General features: G+C 42.6%; 1 protein-coding gene across 2 annotated transcripts in view; it reads right to left on the bottom strand.

Moving 5' to 3' along the window:
- Window positions 1-10,323, bottom strand: part of SEMA6A (semaphorin 6A) — an 81,552-nt gene extending 71,229 nt beyond the window's left edge. For both annotated transcript variants that reach the window (XM_065406161.1, XM_065406160.1), the window contains exons 1-2: window positions 10,224-10,323; window positions 6,021-6,138 (exon numbers count right to left, since the gene is read on the bottom strand). In XM_065406161.1, the coding sequence (XP_065262233.1) occupies window positions 6,021-6,138; window positions 10,224-10,323 (218 nt within the window). The remainder of the gene's footprint in view (window positions 1-6,020; window positions 6,139-10,223) is intronic.
- Window positions 10,324-10,659: the final 336 nt, after the last annotated feature.

A 10,659-nucleotide genomic window follows, 5' to 3' on the forward strand; every position in this document is an offset into this window, starting at 1 on the left:
GGTGAAATTCAGAAAGAGGCTTGTGTTACTTAGCATCACTCACACCGTGGCCCTTCTGAGCGACTTAAGTGAGTAAGCGACTTACTTTCTGGCTTGCCAAAGTGTCATAGGAGAATTCAGACACAAAGTTATGGAATTATGTCAATGAAATCTGATTTCAGGATAACTAAAACCATTTCCGCATGCTGTATCTAACGCACAGTTGCCCACAGTGTTGGCAAAAATTAAAAGAACTGTCTAGTGAAAGGCACTATAGATACTAACGGACTGTTTTGCCCTCTCTGCCCCAATACTGCCTACTGGCTGTGGTATGTGTACAGTTCTCTGCTAATTAAGTTATTCTAACACAAACTGACTTAATCCTAGTGCTTCCGTTTTCCCACCTCGTCAGCAGAACTGAATTTTGTTGCCATGGTATAATCTTGTGGAGGAAGGGAATTTAAATAATGCTGCTGGCTGTGCATGACCCTTGGCCACTCAGTGCAATGTCTGGAAATGTGTAACTGCATTCTGGTACTGCAGAGACTCAATGAACCATTCTGTGCATACATATGGGAGGTGACAGATCATGGGAACAAAAGCAACCACCAAACAAGTCAGCAAGAAGAGATGACACAGTGAACTTCAGGAAAGGTGTGTGCAAACCTGCACCCTCTGAGGGAAGAAGAAAATGCTGCTATTCTGTTACATATCCAGAGGGACAGCTCAGGGGCAACATTTCAGAAAAACTCAGCTGGGGGTAAGAGACGGGAAAAGTTGTGACAGCACAGAACATAATTTATGATTGTATTGTACCCTGCAAAGTTGGGGGAGGGGCAAAAAGTGGAAGATATTCTGGAGCATACAGGCCTAGGAAAAGTCTGAGAGGAGCAAACTAAGGTCTGGAGGGGCAACTGCCCCGCTTGTCCGATAGCAAATTATGCCCCTGGGAAAGATGCTCAGCTGATGTAAATTGGTGTACTGCTCTAGCCTCATTGACTTCAGTGAAGCTATGCGAACTTACATCAGCTGAATATCCAGCCCATAATTTGCACTGAAATCTTTCAAAACCCACAAAAAGTGTTTAATAATAGTTAGTACAAAATTCTTATATACATCCCCATATCCTATTTGACAAAACAGGCAACTGACAAACAGATTTTGTTGTATGCCAGACATCCAGTAGTAAAGTGTTAGCTGTCTCTGAAATTAGTTTGTCCTTTTTTCCAGGGAAATTAACTGCAAAGCGAACAGTGAGCACTGGATTTTCTTAAAAACCTCTATGTTTAATCATTTGTTTTCATTGCTTTTCAGATAATTGGGTACAAATGTAAACTTAGTATCACTATATTTAGACACCCAGAAAACAACTTAAAAGAAGCATCTGATATGGTAGCTAAGGGATTTATGCTAAATACAGATTCAATTAATCCTGTTATGAAGCTCTTTGATAAACACTTTTGATTGTGTTCACATTTGCTTCAGTCTCTCAGTTTATTGCCACCATTAGTGTTACAGATGTAAACTTTCACTCACTCTAATTATGGAAAGATCACTCATTTTTAAAAGTTTATCACTTGAAGATAAAAATGACCTTTTGAATTTTAACTTTTATCACATAGGCTTCTCAACCTAGCAGGGATTTTTTCCCAGTAACATTCTAAGGAGGAAAATAATTTACTTAACAGTTTTTTAGTTACTGGAGCAAAGAAACGTTTAAGAAGATTTTTTGTGCTTGTGTAAATAAAAATGGATTATGTCTTTCTGTTCTTTTTGCAGGTCATTTGTCCCCAATAATGTCGAAACACTTCTCTATTTGAATATAATATAATATTTTATATATACACATTCACACACACTCATACACAAATATGGTATATATTACACATACACAGACTAAGGAACCAATTCATTTTTTAAAAATGAACTGTAATTTGTGAATTGTAATTTGCAATCATAGACTCATAGACTCATAGACTTTAAGGTCAGAAGGGACCAATATGGTCATCTAGTCTGACCTCCCGCATGATGCAGGCCACAAAAGCTGACCCACCCACAACAGAATCTTCCAGCCTGCGACCCCTGCCCTATGCTGCGGAGGAAGGCGAAAAACCTCCAGGGCCTCTGCCAATCTACCCTGGAGGAAAATTCCTTCCCGACCCCAAATATGGCGATCAGCAGAACCCCGAGCATACAGGCAAGATTCTACAGCCGGACCCTCATTTTACCCGCGATGGCACGTTAATGCCTAATTGACTAAAATCACGTTATCCCTTCAAACCATTCCCTCCATAAACTTATCAAGCCTAATCTTGAAGCCAGAAAGGTCTTTCGCCCCCACCGTTTCCCTCGGAAGGCTGTTCCAAAATTTCACCCCTCTGACGGTTAGAAACCTTCTTCTAATTTCAAGCCTAAACTTCCCCACGGCCAGTTTATATCCATTCGTTCTCGTGTCCACATTACTACTGAGCTGAAATAATTCCTCTCCCTCCTTGGTATTAATCCCTTTGATATATTTAAAGAGAGCAATCATATCCCCCCTCAGCCTTCTTTTGGTTAGGCTAAACAAACCGAGCTCCTCGAGTCTCCTTTCATAGGAAAGGTTTTCCATTCCTCGGATCATCCTAGTGGCCCTTCTCTGTACCCGTTCCAGTTTGAGTTCATCCTTTTTAAACATAGGAGACCAGAACTGCACACAGTACTCCAAATGAGGTCTCACCAGCGCCTTGTATAACGGAAGCAGCACCTCCCTGTCCCTACTAGAAATACCTCGCCTAACGCATCCCAAAATCGCATTAGCTTTTTTCACAGCCACGTCACATTGCCGACTCATAGTCATCCTGCGATCAACCAGGACTCCGAGGTCCTTCTCCTCCTCCGTCACTTCCAACCTATGCGTCCCTAACTTATAACTAAAATTCTTATTAGTCATCCCTAAATGCATCACCTTACACTTCTCACTATTAAATCTCATCCTATTATTGTTACTCCAATTTACAAGGTCATCCAAGTCTCCCTGCAGAATATCCCGATCCTTCTCCGAATTGGCAATACCTCCCAACTTTGTGTCGTCCGCAAACTTTATCAGCCCACTCCTACATTTGGTTCCGAGGTCAGTAACGAATAGATTGAATAAAATCGGACCCAAAACCGAACCTTGAGGAACCCCACTGGTGACCTCCGTCCAACCCGACAGTTCACCTTTCAGTACTACCCGCTGCAGTCTCCCCTTTAACCAGTTCTTTATCCACCTCTGGAATTTCATATCGATCCCCATCTTTTCTAATTTAACCAATAATTCCTCGTGCGGCACAGTATCAAACGCTTTACTAAAATCGAGGTAAATTAGATCCACCGCATTTCCTTTATCTAGAAGGTCTGTTACTTTCTCAAAGAAGGAGATCAAGTTGGTTTGGCACGATCTGCCTTTCGTAAACCCATGTTGTAATTTGTCCCAATTGCCATTCACCTCAAGGTCCTTAACTACTTTTTCCTTCAAAATTTTTTCCAAGACCTTGCATACTACAGAAGTTAAACTAACAGGCCTGTAGTTACCCGGGTCACTTTTTTTCCCCTTCTTAAAAATAGGAACCACATTAGCTATTTTCCAGTCCATTGGTACCACCCCCGAGTTTACAGATTTATTAAAAATTATCGCCAAGGGGCTTGCAATTTCTCGCGCCAGCTCCTTCAATATTCTAGGATGGAGATCATCCGGTCCGCCCGATTTAGTCCCATTTAGCTGGTCAAGTTTGGCTTCCACCTCTGATACTGTAATTGCAATCGCCTCTCCTTTATTCCCCTCTGTCCCGCTCCCTCTATTCCTAAGCCCTTCATTAGCCTTATTAAACACCGACGCAAAATATTCATTTAGATATTGTGCCATGCCTAGATTATCCTTAATCTCCACTCCATGAAAAGTTCAGATTCTTTTTCAAACTGTAACATCAGTGTGCAGCGGAGGCATGTAGCTTGCTGATTACAAGTTAATATTTGCATCAACATTTTAGTCTGGGAACAATGTTTGGATATTTTAATCCACCAAGCAGATTCACATTTCTAATTCTAATTCTAATTGTCACATTGCAAATAACCTGCCAATTTAAAAAAGAAAACAAACACACACACACACACACACAAAAATAAGGCAATTCCCCCATGAAAAATTACGTTAAGGAGTAAATCCTGCCATCCCTCTGGCTCCCCCACATGCATGTAACCACACAGGTACTATGTTTTCATGGGAAGGTGAAGAGTGGAGCACTCTCCCTGAGAGACTCTGCACAGTCTCTGTGTCATTGAGCCAAGTTCCACACTTGTTCTTTGAAGAATAATTGAAGGCGAAGTTGTTCGGTGGGAGGCATGGACAGTGGTTGCATGCATAACATGGATCCTGTTGCCCAAAATACTACATGGGGCAGCATAAATCACATCCATTGCGCCCATCCCAAACCTATAGTAGAAACTGTCACCTGTTTGGGCAGTGTAGGAGGTGCTATAGCAGTGCTATAGAAGCTGAAGCTGAGGATTCTAGTCCTCTGCCTGTGATGTACAACCATCTATTTATTTGGGCTGGGCACTCTTTCCCAGGACTTGGCCCCTAATGAAAATTAAAGGGCTGGTTATCTAGTCCTTTCTTGAGTGCAACAGGCTGCAATGCAGAATATCTGAGTTTGAGACTTGATAATCTTTTAATGCCTTGTGGACAGGAATTGGGAATGTTACAGAAGCATGGCGTGCAATATTTTGTAATAGGCTGGAGCACGCATGAGGATCAGCACAATGATGTATGGGAAAGGTCTGAGGAAAGGGTAAGGGGGGAAAAAAGACAAAATGGCCTTGTTTTGAAAATATATGCTCTTAACTTAAAACACTACTCCCCACTCTGCCATAGCTCTAAGACTGTGCATCCTTTTCTAGGGACTGCTGGCCTTGGAGAGTACTTGCTGTGGAAAGGAAAGGAAAGGAAAGGAAAGGAAAGATCATAGGAAACCAGCAGAGAACTGCGGACCCAAAATCTCCAGGACATGTGAGAAATGCAAGCATATATATGAAGAGTTTGTCAGAAACTGAGCTTTGCAGTGAAATCTTCAGATTCCTCCAATGTCTAGGCATAATGAGAAGCAACTTGAAAGTGCAGTTACGGTGTAAAAATGGCACCTTCTTACTCAACAATTCTGTTCCTTGGCATATCAATCAATCCATCAATCAATGACTCTAACCCATCTGCTCCCTGAATATATTCTTTCTTATGTGCCAATCAGCATGGTATTTAGGTACCATTCTGTGACATTTATGTAATAACAATAAGTTTTGACCTCCTGTTAGCATTGGAAAGCCAAAAACATAGGGGAGAATGAGTATTTACATATAATATGCACCAGGTCTGCAGCGGTTAAAAATTGGTATAGTTCCAATGAAATTGTCAGAGATATGCCAATTTACACCAACTAAGGAGCTGGCCTTATAAGCCTTCTCAGATAAATGCATGTGTTTGTGTATATAAAAATATAACTGTCTAGCAAAAAGATGCAGAAAAGACATTCAATTAACCTCATGGAGTACATCAAAAGAAAAGCAGTAAACATATTTCTTCTGCTTTTTTTTTTTTGGTTTTACTATAAAATATGCCTAGAACATTAAAGTTTAATTACTCTTATTCAGATATGTACTTATGCACACAGTGGATCATTTGTGTTTGTTCTCCAAAATATGTAATTAATTGTGTGCTCAAACAAAATCACAAACTCCTTTAAGGAAATAATAATTCTGTCTCTATCCTCCAAGTCCTTGTGAGTCCCTTCAACTTCCATTGGCTTTAATGGGGGCTGCAGATGGCCAGCACCCCCAGAAGCTGCTCAGCGCCTTGCAGGATTGAGCCCAAGATGACAAACTAATGTAGCTTTTACGATGTATCACAGATAGACTATAAAGACCAATGTGTGTGATGAAATCCTAAAATAAATGTCTGGCAGAGATCAACTCAGAATATCAATTTTTTCTAGGAATAGCAAGAAGGGAATTAGGAAAACACTACAGACCTAGCAGCAATGTAGAGGGTTCTGTTCATTATCATGATCAGCTGGATGTCCAGCCTGTGCCTTTGTGTGGCGTTCCGTCCTGGCTTGTGCCCCACGAACACCGGATACTGTTTTGTATCTGTGAGAAGGGAAAGGGATTGGGAGAAAGAAAGCAAAAAGACAGAGAGACACTCACATTATGAAATCATATTAACATGGAATATCCCATCACCAAACCCACTGCCAAAATCTATAATTCCTGCACTTGCTGTCTCTCCCCACCATACAGCCTGGGGTACTGAAGTAATAGCACAGTGGACTGCATAGCTCATCAAGGTTATAATCTTTGTTTGCAATTGTCAAGGAGAAAGCCATTATGTTTTTAGAAATGAAAAACTGTGATTTCTGAGAGCATAAAACTGCTCTGAGAGCTCTTGGCATAAAGGTACTTAGCACTTCCACACAGTTTTCCTTTCATCCCCTGCAGTGTTTTAAATGCTGGATGCTGCCTGCCAAAGTTTATCTTTCAGGACAAAGCTATTTTATGGTATAGTATACAGTGGCTTTCAATCTGTGGTCCATGGACATCCGGAGGCCCGCAGACTATGTCTAAAGGGTCTGTGAAAGGTTGTCATTACCACAGTACAGTGGTTTTCAACCTGTGATCCATGGACCCCGGCGGGTCCGCAGACTATGTCTAAGATTTCCAAAGGGGGCCGCATCTCCATTTGAAATTTTTTAGGGGTCCACAAATAAAAGAGGGTCAAACCCACTATTTTATAGTAACTTACCTGTCACTGCAATGGCTATGCTGGCTAGTGGTTAGAACTAAGGACTTGGCATTACTAGGTATAAAATTGCCAGCGTCACAGGTTTCCTACCGGATTGAGCTGCTAGTGCAGGGCAGCTGTATTTTTTGTAGAAGCTGTGGGTAGCCATTAATTGTCCTTCATTCATTCATTTATTTATTTATTTAACCTGACTGTTTTTGGTTGTATTTATTTATTTTTGGCAACCTGTCTGATACATCAGTTTTCCTGGCAGCCAGATGATAATGCTGATTGGAAGTCTGTACCAGTAGCCACTCAGCCTTTTCCCCAACTCTGACAGTCAGTGAGAGCACTTATTCATTATATTCCAGAGCTCTCGTTGCTGGGAAGTCAACATGCACTGATGGGATCTATATACAATCTGTATGTAGATCCTATAATAGACACCCAGAAAACATTTCTGACAGAGTTTCTGTCTGTCTGATGCATTTGCAATGCATGTCTCTAGATGTAAAAGCCAGTCAACTAAGCAGCTCCCAGGAAAGCAATCAGAAAGACGCCCAGAAAACAGAAAGAAAACGAGACTATGAGTAGGAGCAGCATCGGAAGGCAGAAATCCTGCACATTCACATAATGCAGTTAACTGGCATCTAATCAAGCATTAAGCCCTTTCTCCCGAAATCTGTTTGCTCCAAACAAACAGCGCTACCTTGGAGGGGGGGTATTATTGTAGATATTCTGCTTTAATTTTCTCGGTGAACTCTCTTTAGGAGGGTCTTTGGTACTAATCTTGGTTGAGCTACTGACTCACTGCGTAGGCTTGGGCAAATCACTTTGTGTCTTAGTTAGCCCAGTTGTAAAATTTGGTACAAACAGGAACTTCCCTGCAATCCAGATGCTGCATCTGAGCAGAGCATTTCTGGGTAAATAAATTAACCAAACTCACAGAGGATTGAGGTTCAGAAGGTTAATCTTCCTGACCAAGATTTACTTGAGAAGTACTAATTTTTAACATTCCAGCTTTCCTTTCCTCTGTCCAACACTGCTTCCTTTGTAACTGACTGCCCTTGTGTGAACTGAGGCCTGTATGTTTGCAGCCATTTGACATTCATAACATAGAAATAGAAGTTTCACATATTTTCCTCTGCAGAGGGGTTAAGATTGCTGACTTGCCATTCCTTAATCACACTTTTACAAATGCAGGTGCCAATCCTGACAAGTGCTGAACACCAGGGCTAGATTCACAAGGGGGATTTAGTTGTTGCAGTGTCTAACTTCGAGGTGCCCTGACACCTAGTGGAATTCACAGCCCCAAGTGAGGCGCCAAGGCTTCCTATATAATGTGTGGGGAGAGTTAGGCACCTAAAAATGGGATTCACAGAAGCCAGCAAGCTGAGCAGTCTGCCAGCTAAGCTAGCCAGTAGCAGGGGTGAAAGGAGGCCAGTATGGGCTGGTACGGCATACCGGTAAGAAGTGGCCGCTGGTACCGGCCCGTACGCAGCTGACGTTAAAGTGCTACTGTGGCAGTGCTTTATCATTGCTGCCCCTTTTGTCCCCCACCCAGTCAACAGGGCAAAAGGGGCAGCTGCTCCGGAGCTGGCAATTTAAAAGAGCCCGGGGCTCCCTGCCACCGCCGCTGCTACTGGGTAGCATGGGCCAGGCAGCATGGATGGGCTGGCTGGGGGAGGCTGACCCACAGCCCCGCCCCTTCTGCCCAAGGCCGGGGCCCCATATCGATAAGTGCTTAATGTTACTTTCATCCCTGGCGTGTAGGAAATGCTGAGGAGAGAGGCCTAAGCCCTGCCCCTCAAAAGGAGTTAGGTGCCTAAGTCTGGGCCAGAGGGAAATGCCTATCTCCCCTCAGGATTCATGGCTGTGAACCCTCTCATGGACTTAGGTACCTAAGTCAGGTCAGCCCTTTCCCAAGAAAAACTGAGTTGCAGATGGTATCTCACCCTTTTATCCAATAGTTCAGGGGTTAGAGCATTCATCTTAGAGATGGGAGACATTGGTTCAAATCAGACAGAGGGGAATTTGAATACAGTTCTCGCACTTTCCAGGAGAGTGCCCTAACCACTGGTATTCTGGGGTGGGTCTCTCTCAGTCTCTCCTGTTGACACTGTTCCATTTTGTATAAACTAATTAAAAACTCCTGGGCCAGAGAGAGTGGGGTAATGACTCTATAGCCTGGAAGGCATTCACCTGGGAGGGGGGAGACTCAAGTTCAAGTCTCTACACTAATGAATACTGAATTATTTATACAAAGTGGAATAGCTCCAACAGGAGAGAGAGCCCAGAAATTACAGCACTCACTTGCGAGGAGGAGCTCTGTGTTCAAATCCCTGTTTCTTGTCTGGGCTATGTGTATGCCTAATGGATCAGGCCATACAGGCGGGGAGGATGCCTACTTTGTAAACTCACTGGGGCACAGGTGTGAATTGGATACCAAGGTGCTGGACAGTGTAAGATTTCGTGGCATAAATTTATGCACCTCATAAATTTCACAAGTGGAAACTTTGATGCCTAGGTACCTCCAGAGTTACGGTGGGGATTGTGTGAATGCCAATGGCACCTGCTTGTTGTACTTAGGCTACTAAAGGGGCTGTGAGATGCCTAAGTCCCCCTTGTGAATTTAGCCCCCAGAAGGCTTTTTTGGAATAATTGTGATTGAACTGTGATAACCATGATAAAGAGGAACTCGGTAATAATACTGAGGGTCTGAGCTAGGTGGTCAAATGCAGTGCATGCTTTCTCACCTAGTCCAGCCAGGCCATCTTGATCCTGACTTGCAGCACCCTGTGCTAGTCTAGTCTCAGAGAGAGTCCCCATTAAAGCAGGTCAGAAAATGGAGAATATTTGTGCAAAAATTTAGCCTTTTCATCAAAATGTTTTTGTCAGAATCTTACAAACAGTTTTACTGCCCAAAATGCCAAATGGTAAAGTGGGACAAAGATTCATCAAAGGCTGAGCAAACAAATCTGGTTATTTGTGTAGTTCTAGAAAAATCATTTCAATGGTATGTCCTCAACACAGCTACATTAGTGAGCTACACCTGATATATGGACTTGGTTGGTTCTCCAGAACTTTGCTTCTGGGGAGTCAGGTAAAAAACTCTCTGCTCATGAAAAACAAGCTTTCTTCATTTGTTGTTGGGTAGAATGGGAAACTGTGGATTGACTGCACTGCAGAAACTCCCGTTTGAAGAGTATTCTAGGTTATGGTTTTGGAGGAGCAAGCAGCTCATCAGTTCTGAAAACCCAAGTCAGGGCAGAAGTGTTCTGCTCTAGTTTTATCATCTGGGAATGTAATCTGGCTGATCTGAAGAGCCATCAAGAAATAAAAAACATTGTTCATTTCAGATCAGCTAAAACTGTGTAATTTTGAAGTTCAGCGATCAATACATTCCTTCTTGGAGCTTGGGGGAGGAAAAAAGCACCAGGCCTTTCATACTTACAGTTGCCATGCGAAATACTGATTGGCTCAGAATCTTCTGGGAAACCAGCCCCAGCAAAGTGTAGCAGTGTGAAATATAGCAGCAAGGCTTCTGACCTCATAGTAGTTCAGCGGGGAGACTTTACTTCTTCACTTCACCCTGTAGAAAACAAACAAGGGCATAAGAGCTTCCTGTCCATTCTGTTTTAACTACTGCACACAGAAAGTAGGGCTTGAATGGTCAACAGATAAAGGGGATTCTCACTATAAAGTAACAAATAAGTGTAATTTTTAAAAGAGCCTGCCCTACTGGGCCACTTTTCTTTCATTCCTCAAGCCCGTATCAATCACGCCTGCAACTTGGCTTTGAACAGATTTAAATATGCTGTGAGCTACCTGTGAATTTTCTCTGTCAGCTGATTGGACCCAATAAAGAAACTTTGTCCTGTGAGTCAATC

This window comes from Emys orbicularis, chromosome 6 (genome assembly GCF_028017835.1).
Source record: "Emys orbicularis isolate rEmyOrb1 chromosome 6, rEmyOrb1.hap1, whole genome shotgun sequence".
NCBI lineage: Eukaryota > Metazoa > Chordata > Testudines > Emydidae > Emys > Emys orbicularis.